Genomic DNA, 11,829 nt, shown 5'->3' with positions numbered 1-11,829 from the left:
TTGTGGGCCACTTAGACGAGGTTGTCTAGGTTTTTTGACGAGGTTTTTTTGATCTACTAAGACTGGACAGGAGGGAAATTACTGCCGGAAATAGATGTTCAGACAAAGGTGCAGACAGAAAGAAAGAGCCGGCGCGAGGGAGCATAAGAAAAGCAGTCTGGGTGTGCGTCTGTGACTACGCAGGAAAGATGGGGTTTGAAAGCGAGGGGGGGGGGAGTTGGGGGTAATCAGCTGTTGCATTCCCCTGTGATTGTGATACAGCAAGAGTGCGCCTGTCCATATTTAGTCAGGGCTCCTCTGTGACTAAAGGGCCCCTGCGTGTGCGTCATTTACACCCTGTCCTGCCACACAGGTCCTCCTCCAGACGCCCCGTCGGCAGCCCACGCAACAGGACAGAACAATGTCCACAGAGTGCCTGAATGCCAGCGAACGCTTAGCTAACCGGACTACAAGAGGCCAGGTCTGGCACCCCATGCGGTGCACAGGTTGTACATTTATTTTTAACCCGCGACTTCTTTGCCAAAGGATCATAAAGGGAGGAAACCGCTGCCAGGAACAGATGTGTCATGTCTCCACGGCTTGTGTAATAACAGGTTTCATTTTAATATGTGGGACCAATCCAGAGTGGCCGTTGTTTAGTTAAGTCTTCCACAGCGCTGGCCGAAGCATTTGGACCCTTCACTTGAGTACAAGTACCAATACTAGAATGTAAAAATACTCCATCACAAGTAAAAGTCCCTCATTCAAAATCCAACTTATTTTCAGCAAAACGTAGATAAAGTACCTCAAGCGAGAGGGATGGCCCCAGCCAGCGGGATATTATATCTGCGTGAGGTGATGATAAGTTCGTGGTCTGAGGTAGAAGAAGTCGATTTTAGAAAAACCTAGCACATTTTACTTCTCAGCATAGTCCCCTCCTACATTTACACACTTAGTCCAGCGGTCGTGGATCCCGTCAAGATCACGCCATGGATCTGGACAATGGTCTCCTGTGTGGTGACGGTCCAGGACGGGGGGGGGGGGTCATCTTCCAGGCCTCTCTCTGCGCCACGTATTGAATTCAGCGGCCAACTCCTTCACCTTGCTGTAGGAAGGGGGCACCCTCCCCTTGGTGCCGTCACCGTGTCCTCTTTGACCCCCTTAGGCGATAAGCCTTTGAGACCGAGGTAGCGGAAGGCTGCGCGAAGGCCATTGTTTTCCATCCTTCAGACATGACTTGCAGTTTTCATTAAGCCGAAGCAGAGACACCACAACAGTTATCAACGTCAGACTCTCTGCATTATCACGCGACGAGCCGAACTGCGTGTGCAAGTAACGAGAGCTGTATAACTCATCTCCTTCTATGTCAGGCCATGAACTTATCAATCTATGTAATCGCAGTGTGTTATAGAGACGTAACCACAATTTCGTGTGTAAAATTCTGATATGAAAAGTAGCTAAAAACCACAGCTGTCAAAATAAATTTAGCGGCAGGTCAAGGACAACATTCACACCTGAAATGTGGTGGCGTTGAGGTAAAAAGTAGCGTTAAAGGAAACACTCAAGGAAAGTAAAAGCACCAAAAACCGTGCTCAAGTGCGGTACTTGAGTAAATGCACTTAGCTTATTACATTCCACCGCTGGTCTTCCAGCAGTTTAAAGTGTTATATATTCAGGACTTTGCTGAAGATGTATTTCCTGTGAGGGCCACCGAGGTGTCCCTGAAAGCAGTTCACAGATACCGAGGGTCCGCTCCCATTCTCAGCTCTGGCCGGGCCAGCGCCTGTGGATGTGCTGTAGGTGAGCTTAAGGCACTGACACAGTGAACGCCGGCCCCATAACTCTTATTTACTGCTTATCCTCAGAGTACAATATTTAGATTTCAATCTGCTGGGACAGGGCTCTGCAGTCCATCAGTGCGAGTCTCACTGCTGTAAACACTGAGCTTATTTTCAGACGACTGTGGACGAAAACACCATCGCCTTGTACGGTCAAAGACAGACCGGAGGTGGACGTGTGCGCGTATGAACAATATACCACATGAGAAAAACACATTTTCTTACAGACTGATCGATCGATTGATCTTATCCTGCTTGATTTCGCAGTGCCCCGTTGGAAGGAGGTTTAAATAGTATTATATCCACTCTCTTTGTCAGACAGGTAATAGCGGTGATTAATCATGAGCAGCAGCTAAGACCTGTCACGCTGGTAGGTGCTAATGCAACTGTTCTGCCAGTGTGTTAAAGGAATAGTTCAACAATTTGGGATAAACACTTTTTCCGCGTCCCGGTGAGAGCTAAATGAGAAGCTTGTCATGTCCACCTGTTAAATATGAAGCTAGCCAGGCTCTGTAAAGGAAACAAAATCTACCGTCCATCACTCCTCAGGCTCACAAATTAACATTTTATTTCTGCCCTGTTTGTTCTGTACAAAAACCCAAGTGTATAAACACAAGTTGTTGGTTTTTTTGAGACAAACAAAGGTACGTTGTCCATCTCTTCCTGTGAGCCTGTGAAGAAAAGTCAAATAAAATCACTTTGTATACTTAGTTTGATTTCCATATGGCTATAGTGACAATTATCATATTTTGAATATGCATGTAAATTCAGTGGGTCTGTTCTGATTTTTATTTGGTAACACTTTACTTTATATCCCCCGTTTTTACCATTTATAAGCAGAATGTGAACATTTAATGAATGGTTTATAATGTAGTTGTAAGCTGCTACGTGTGTTGTTATGTCTTCATAGGAGAAGTTAGAACTATAGTAATAAACACTTAAAATATCCTTTTTCGAACACATGATAGTGTGTTGTAAACCGTTTATTAAATGTGAGTATCTTGCTCTTAAATGCTAAATGATGGGATGGGGGTTGAGGTACAGTCTTACTGTATATTTAAATGAAAAAAATCACGTCAGTTGGATAACCATGTGGGACATGGAGCCCCCGAGTCTAAAAATCTCAAAATTACTCTAAAAGCAGCTCGGAGTTGGTAATGATAAACTCATGGTTTCATCGACCAAACAGAGGCCTCTAAGATTACACTCGCGCACTCATTTGCCACAGTATGCATGTCCATATTTGCTTTTCACATTTTCACAGTGAACAACGGGCAGAACTGTGTTGTAATGACACTGGGAAACCTAACAAGGAATCATTTTTTCTGAAGGTGCATTAGGGGCCACTAAGGATAAACTGTAAACTGATATTGTGACATTGCTTGTTCCAATTTTTTTTTAAATCAATATTTCTGCAACTTCAGGCACTAAAGGAGGCAAAAGAAAGACAACCCAGTGTCAGAATTTGACATTTTTTTCACGACCAGAACAGAGGTCAGCTTCATTATTCCCCAAATGCCCTAAAAACCTGCCTCAGCCTCTTGATTTGAGCCAAACGTGCCATATACTGTATGTGGCCTAAATTAAGTTCTGCGATCGCTGGTTAGAAAATCTCGTTACTGAGGAAGTGATGAGCTAAAACTTGAAAGTGAAACGAGAAACTTTCTCCAAAATGAGTCGGACAAAGCCCGATTTTGCTGAATCAATTGTGGACGTTGGCTCTTTAGAAATCTGATTGCAAGGGCTAACGTTTACAGCCTCACAGAGCTGATAGCATGGCTGTAGACCTTTTAGTCTTGTTAATTTACGAGACAAGAAACAAACGTGATAGGAAGTGAATATTGCCTCTATCTGTGTGGTGAAAATGTGCTGCCCCATTTTTATTGTATTTTATTTGTAATTGCGTTTTTCGATTTGTCTTATGTCTTATTTTATTCCTACCAGCCCAGAGTTTTTCTGTTTGCTCTTCAATGATTTACTGCAAGACTTTGTCTTGTGTTGCATTTTCGGGCTTTATGGGCTGGAAAAGTTAATAAGAAAAAACCTAAATTCCACGCGAATCATCCCTCCGCTAAGCTGGACTCAAAGCTATCCAAACAGTTGCAGCCGCAACTTGGCACAGTGCAGCTTTAAAAGCTAGTCCAGTCTCAGTTGTTGAAATATCACATACACTGCCAGTTCAGACAGACAGGATTAGCAACAGAGCCCCAACTTGGTTTATATCCATCATGGTGAGTCAAGATGGTCTTGAACATGTGGGTATCCAGAGTGTAATATGAAATCCTGCGGTTCAAACAAAGCCAGTCCAAACAGCCACTTTATTATTATTTATTTCTTATCTATAGTACAGTATTAACATAATGACTTGCTACTGTCTCCATATGAACCGTTACCCTCATTTACCTGCATGGGTTGGGTTTCGGTAAACCCAACCCCAGTCCGTGTCCAGTTTCTAGAGTACTCACAGACTCTTCTAACGAGTAATTATTCTGTTTTATCATTTAGGCCAGCTGCAGGACAGCAGATTCAATGAAAGAAAAAAAAAGTACAGCGTCTGCACACTGGATTTTGGCTCTCGAAAAGAATGTCTTTGACTGAAAAAGGCAATGGCGAATGGCCAGCCTGACAAAGAGCAAAGTCTATATTTGACACAAGATTTTCTTACGTGACGCTGACGACATTATATGTCCAACGCATGATAAGAATCAATACATAATCAAGATAAAATACATATTCAGTGCCTGAAAGCATCACAAAAACAATCAGAATAATCCCACAAAATATGGTATTTTAGTATAATATATTTTATATCTATTTTCTTATAGTCTTGTCTTGTTATTTTTTTAATTGAATTATTAATTTTTTCTGATATATGTGTAGGATTTCTTTGACCGTTTTTGTGATTCTCTCTTTTCACTGATAATGTATTTTATCTTGATTATGCGTCGAGTCCTGTCATGAATTGTGCACATGATGAAGTTCAGCCTGATGTAATGGACTTGGTGTCAACGCATACCTCGCACTTTGTCGTGTCGTCCATTTGTCTAATGCAGACCTGGTGGGTTCAAAACGTTGCCTCTTTCAGTCAAATACATTTTTTGGGATGTAAAATACAGTGGTCGGACACTATATTTAACATTAATGTTGACCAAAAAAAAAAGGGATAAACAAATCTTAAAATTTTGTTTCATGTTCTTGGTTTGGATTAGGAAAAAGACAAACAACTTGAGAAACAGGTTAGAAATCTTTTTTTTTTTTTCATATATCATGCTCTTTTTCATCCAGATGGTTAGAAGAGACTTTAAGGATTCGTGAAATACCTTCAAAGGAGCAGTCAGTGTTGTTAAACCACCTTTTGGGTTTTTTTCTGAGATCACCAGGTACGTATATTTCTGAAAGTCGGACACTTAGTGCTGTGGTTCAAATGTAATGTTTGTTTTGTTTGTCTTTATAAACATGTCATTGCTAAACAGGTTGAAACAGCATTGGGATAATTATCTCTCCTCTTTGCTGGTCTTACCTGGAAGCAGCGATCTCTGCCTTCTGCTTGGCGATGGCCGCAGCCCTCTGAGCTCCCTCCACTGCCCGCTCCACCTTCTGCTTGATCTTGGTTCCCTTCAACTGGATCACCCTCTTCTTCATGGCCTTCACCAGCATGTTGTTCATGTACTTGCCCTCCTCTTTCCCTCCCTCCGCGAAGGTGGTGCAGCCGTAGCCGTGCCTCTGGTTGTTCAGCCACTCGCCCTCGTACTTCAGCCCGCTGGACCTTTCGCTTATTCCATAACCTGAGCGCTTGTCGTTCTTCCACTCGCCCATGTAGACCTCTGTGGTGGTGGCGTCGATGTCGGCCTCCACTGGGGGGAAATCCTCGGCTCCGGCCAGGCTCTCGTCCCCGATGCTGATGGTGGAGTTGGTGTCGCTGGCGTTGGAGCTGAGAGCCGATTCTGTCCTCAGGAAGCTGATCTTGCTCTTCTGGCTGGACAGCGAGGTGCTCGAGTCGGACTTCTTCAGCTTGCCCAGAAGAGAGCCCCTGCGAAACAGGCCCTTCTTCTTGGGTTTCACTGTGTCTGGGTCCACCTGGAGGGTGAGGGCGAAGCCTCCGTGGGATGGTCCCAGATGGGTGGGGGTGGCGACGGGCATCTCCTCACCTGAGGCATTGGTGGCGGTGATGATGGGGATGTCTTGCTGCAAGACGGTGCCGTTGCTGTGCTCGCTGCGAAGGGAGGTCAAGGAGGTACGAAGAGGGGAGCGGACGACCGCTGCCATGCCATAGGGGACGCTCTGACGAACACCATAGCCGTGTCGCATCCCACCAGTGAACTGTCCCTGGAAAGTACCTGCAAACATCAGAAAACAGGGAGTTTTAATTATTAAGAATTAAATTTAATTATTTTCTAAACACACCACAGACTGAACATCGGAGGCTGTTTTTAGCCATGCTAGCATGGCTAAAAAGTCTGTCTCTCCATTGTTCATTCCAAAAAAATCCCAACAACTGTTTGATGGATTGCCATGAAATTTGGTCCAAACATTCACGGTTCCTCCGAAGATGAATCTTACTGACTTTGTTGATACCGTGGCTTTTCGTCTAGCGCAACCAGCAGGTCAAATTTTACACTCGTCTTGTAAAATATCGCAACGTCTCCTGGATGGATAGCCACAAAAATGTTGTACACACATTCATGGTTTCTAGATAGCAAACCATACTGTATTTGGTGGTCCCCTGACTTTTCCTCTTAGACCACCATGGTTTGTAAAGAAATTTGGTACAGACATTAATTTTCCTCTCAGGGTGAATTGTAATCACTTTGGTGATCCTCTAACTTTAGCGCCATCATCTAGACAAACGTATAATTTGTCCAATAATTTGATTTATGTCCCTGCAAAACTGATGAGCCTGGTCGTTTTGTGGGTACATACGGGGTCATTGACACTATCGGCTGCCTCTGTCACTCAGAAGACACTGTTTAAGTTTTGCTTTTTAACCATACTATGGGCGTGGCTCTATAGATGACAATGTTGGTCTGTCTGTCTATCGGTCCACTACTTTGGTCAGACTGACATATCTCAACAGCTACTGGATGGACTGTCATGAAATTTTATACTTATATTAATGGTCCCCAGAGGATAACTCTGACTTGGACAATGACTTTGGTGAACCCCTGACTTTTACTCTAGTGCCACCATGACTTTGAGACTGGTGGTTTTGGTGAACTATTGGATGGATTGCCATGAAATTTGGTAATGATATTCATGGTACCCAGAGGATGAATTGTAATAATTTAGGTGATCCCTTAATTTTGTCATCTAGCTCCATCATCTGGACAAATTTTTTTTCGTATATTTCGGTTTACGATCAAATACCTGTAAAACTAATGTAATTCCCACCAGCCTCAGCACCACTCTGTGCTTAGTGCTAATCAGCTTGCTAATAGGCTAAGCTAAGGTGGTGAACATGGTAAACATTGTATCTGCTAAAGATTAGCATGTTAGCAATGTCATTGTGGGTATGTTAGCATTCTGATGTTATCATTTAGGTCAAAGCTTTTATATGTAAACTATGGAGTTAAAATATTTTGCTCCATATAAAACTACTCACACTTTTATTTCTGCCAGAATGTCATGGGTATCTTTAGTGTGAGAAGTTCCCGTCATTAATGCCCTCGCTGACCTGTCAACTTGGGGTCTGGTCTCTTGCTAAAATTGACATGTGTGTGGATTATAGTGACGGCTACGCCTCAGCCCGTGAGGCCAGGAGGGCATGGGCCTTGCGGGCTATTATTACATCCAGACATCTGATGCTATCACATCCCCCACTGCAACTTCCACCAGACTGGGCTTCATCTTGATGACTCAGCTGTTAATTGGAGGGGGGGGGCACTGCTATTATCCAAACCCAATGAATTTTATTTTTCCGACTTGTTAAGCTTCCTCCTTGCAGTAAAATGCAAGAACTGTGGGGATATACAGGTACCACCAGAAGATTAGAGAGAGTATTTTAGGATGAAAAAAAATTCTTATTTAAATTCATTCACTCATTTGAGAAAACCATTCAGTTGTTGTGGAAGAATCTGGCCTATCAACAACAAATTCTTGATGGTAAGTGGTGGAAAGTAACTCAGTACATTCACTCAAGTACGGTAGCATTTTAAGGTACTTGTACGTTACTCAAGTATTTCAGTTTTATCCTGCTTCATACTTCTACCTCACCACATTTCAGAGGGAACTAATGTACTTTTTACCGCGCTACATTTATTTTAAAGACGTAGTTGCTTTGCAGATTCAGGTTTTACATTTAAAAAAAAAAATGCGATCAGTTTGTAAGATATGATACATTTTTACATATGAAACCATGCAACAGTATATAAAGTAGTTAACAGCAGCTTCACCTACACCAGCCACAACATGATCGTCCCGTGTAAAACAATCCAATAAGATAAAATATAATAATATAACACCAAGAGGGGACATTGTGCTGCATAATGAGTACCCCCTCCCCTTTTAAGACATTTTGCCTATGTACAGTACTTTTACTACAAAAAAATCCAGCATTCAAAATCTTGCTTAAGTAATAGAGTTTTTCTTATTTGCTTGTATTGCTCCGTTTACACAAGTAGAAGATCTGATGACAGTGTAGTTTAACAAAACGGAAAACATTCCTGCGGGGTTTTATTTCCAACGAGCTTTGAGCAGCTCTTGACTGACAGCAGCAGAGTGATATTTTCTTCTGGTTACACAGGCATCATAAACGACCATAAGGACCATCTGGCCCCTCTGTTTTTTTCCCTCGGTGGTTTGTCGTCATGCCGCCCGCAATGAACCTGGTGCAATGGATCATATGGCCAGACTTGGCTTGGGGCTTTCTGTGGTTATTTTGCATGGCTTAGAGTTCATCCTCTCATTAAACAGCCGCACTAATTGTAACTCACTGGTGGAAAGTAACTTTTTACTCAAGTACTCTACTTTATTACAATTTTGAGGTACCTCTTTCTTGAGTATTTCCATTTCATGCTACTTTAAATCCACTACATTCCAGGGGCAAATATTGCACTTTTTAGTCCACTACATTTATTAGAAAGCTTTTATTACTTTTTCAGATTAAGATTTCACAATAGATACAAAAGATATAATCAACTAATAAAATATAATGCAAGTTTATAGATTAAACTATCCAACAATATGTAAAGTAGTTACATTAGCTCTGCCTCAAACAGTTACTGCCTTAAATGCTACTAACTACAAACTACTACTACTGCCTAATCAATAATAACATTCATATAAAATACAATAGCCGAACACCCTTCAAGGGGCCATTCTGCATAATCAGTACTTTTACTTTTGATACTCAAAATATATTTTACTGATAATATTTTTGTACTTACTTAAGTGACAGAACTTTTACTTGTAACAGAGTATTTTTGTACTTCGATAGATCTAAAGTATTTTATTTAAATGAAGGAATCTGAGTACCTCTTCCACCTCTGCTGTCATCGCAGCAGCTACATGCAGAAGTCCAGTGGGGGAATGTAACTAAGTACATTAAACCAAAGTACTGTATTTCAGTACAAATGTGAGGTACTCGTACCCTGCTCGTGTATTTCCATTTTGTGCTACTTTATACTTTTGTTCCACTGCAGTTGTCTGACAACTGCAGTTGCTTTACAGATGAAGATTTGACATACAAACGTACGATCGCCTTAGAAAAATATGCTGCATTTTTTTGGATTAAACTACCCAGCAGTAAACGTAAAAGTTAAAATGAGCTCCAACCCAACCAGCAGTAAAATGCCGCTTACACATGAATGCATCAGTGATATTAATTCATTAATATCATACATAATAGTATAACACATATATTATTATCACTTTTCATACGAACACAATGTGCTATTACTGCTTATATACTTTTCCAAAAGTGGCATTTTGCAGGAATTTTACTTGTAATGGAGTATTTTCATGTCGCAGTACTGCCACTTTCACTGGGGTAAAGGATCTAAGTGCTTCCTCCACTGCTGCGGTTGGTCTGCAGCTGCTGTTTTGATGCGCATCCACATTTCTTTTTTCTTTCTTTAAAGTAAATTTACTTTTACTTCATCACTAATTAACATCCAATAATATTATAATATTACACACTTCAATGTGAAATTGACCATTCTGCATAATGAGACCTTTTACTTTTGGTACTTTAAGTATATGCTGATGATAATACTTTTGTACTTTAACTCAGTGGGCGAATGTAACTAAGTATATTTACTCAAGTTCTTGCACTTTACTCCAGTTTTTCAGTTTACCTTATTATTCCACTCCACCGCAGGACAGAGGGAAACATTCTGCTTTTTCTTGCTACATTTATCTGACATCTTTAGTTACTAGTTACTTTACATATTCGGATTATGAATAGAAAATCTGATGGAGAAATAAACTCCGACGTATTATTATCGGTCAAGCTACCAGCTGTATATACATTTCAACTACTTCAAGTCGAGACTAGCCTCACGTTTTACCGGCTGCAGCATCAGAGTGATGCTCACACATGGATGTCTTAATAATTATATCAACGCATGTTGTGATTCTGCGTGACGGGCGCTTTTACTTTGGGTGCTTTAAATATATGCAGATGCAGAAACTTTTGTACTCAAGTAAAACGCCGAATGCAGGACTTTTACTCTTTAACAGCATTTCCACACTGTGGCATTGCTTTTTTTGTTTCGTTTGGTTGTTGTTGGCACCACAATGATCATCATGAGGATCTCACCTCCATCGGCATATGTTTCGGTTCCGTATCCGTCCTGAAGCCCATTGTTCCAGGTTCCTTCATACTTGGCTCCACTGCCAACACTGATCCGGATGCCGTATCTCCCTTTGAAGCCGTGAGTCCATTCCCCTCGGTAGATCCAGTGTCCCTTGGTTTCTAACCCCAGACCGTGACGCTTCCCCTGCGACCAGTACCCCTCGTAGGTGTTTCCGCTGGGCCAGGTGTAGACCCCCACCACCTCGAAGCCGTAGTTCCAGGAGCCGGAGAACTCGCCCTGGCCTTTGGGTCCGGTGCAGATGCCATGGCCGTGGGCTTTACCCCCCTCCCAGCCTCCGCAGTAGGCTCCGCCGTCGTCAAACTCAAAGCGACCCCCACTCATGCCTCACCTCGGCGCCCCCCCTCCCCAAAAAAAAAAACCAACAAAAGAAAAACGAAACAAAAGGCAGGGATCAGAAAGCCAAGCGGGTTTAGTCTGTTACCTGGCTGAAGACGCAAGCTCCGTCAGTCTGACTTCACCTTCACCTGACATCAAACCTGACTGGAGTTGTCCTCAGTGCTGAACTTGAGCGGGTTTCTTCCCTTGGACCTGGTTCCTGGGGGGATTTCTCAGCGCGTCCATGAAGGTCCCGGCCGCACTTCACGCTTTACAGAAACTTTATTTGGTTTTGGTTTTTTTTTTTTGCTTTTTGGTTTTTGTTTTGCTCCCCGGACTATTTTCCAGTGTCTCCCCCCTTGGATTCGTCGACTGCTCTCCTGAACCGCATCCACCCTACAGTTTCCCTCCCGGAATAAATCACGCCTCGTTACACATTCGGAGCCAATTGGCCGAACACTTCTTAAATCGAATTATTTCTGCATCCAGGTCTTAATGAGCCAGGGGGTCTTACATGGCTTTTTCCAGGTGGCCACGGAGAAAAGCCCCTCTTCCCCCTGTCCCTGCCACCCAGCTATCTCCCGACAGTCGCTGCTGTTGGAAATACTTTAGCAGACCTAACAAGGCGACCAATCAACACACACACACACACACACACACAGCACGCACGCACGCAAACGCACACACACACACACACACACACACACTTCCAAAAATACAACCCAATCCTTACTCTGTTGCCTGCAAGGAGCCGTGCCAGGGTCTTGCCACTTCGGGACCGAAGTAAATGCCATTCAGGAGTCTGCTCCACACACACACACACACACACACACACACACACACACACACACACACGAACAGTTAATGCGGTTTGAACACGATCG

General features: G+C 42.7%; 1 protein-coding gene across 2 annotated transcripts in view; it reads right to left on the bottom strand.

The window, feature by feature from the left end:
• Positions 1 to 11,560, bottom strand: part of jph2 (junctophilin 2) — a 27,244-nt gene extending 15,684 nt beyond the window's left edge. For both annotated transcript variants that reach the window (XM_040153333.1, XM_040153334.1), the window contains exons 1-2: positions 10,573 to 11,560; positions 5,338 to 6,154 (exon numbers count right to left, since the gene is read on the bottom strand). In XM_040153333.1, coding sequence (XP_040009267.1) covers positions 5,338 to 6,154; positions 10,573 to 10,951 — 1,196 coding nt within the window. In that variant the 5' untranslated portion in view covers positions 10,952 to 11,560. The remainder of the gene's footprint in view (positions 1 to 5,337; positions 6,155 to 10,572) is intronic.
• Positions 11,561 to 11,829: the final 269 nt, after the last annotated feature.

Source organism: Xiphias gladius, chromosome 18 (genome assembly GCF_016859285.1).
Source record: "Xiphias gladius isolate SHS-SW01 ecotype Sanya breed wild chromosome 18, ASM1685928v1, whole genome shotgun sequence".
NCBI classification, from domain to species: Eukaryota; Metazoa; Chordata; class Actinopteri; order Istiophoriformes; family Xiphiidae; genus Xiphias; species Xiphias gladius.
This window is presented reverse-complemented; position numbering and strand designations above follow the sequence as displayed.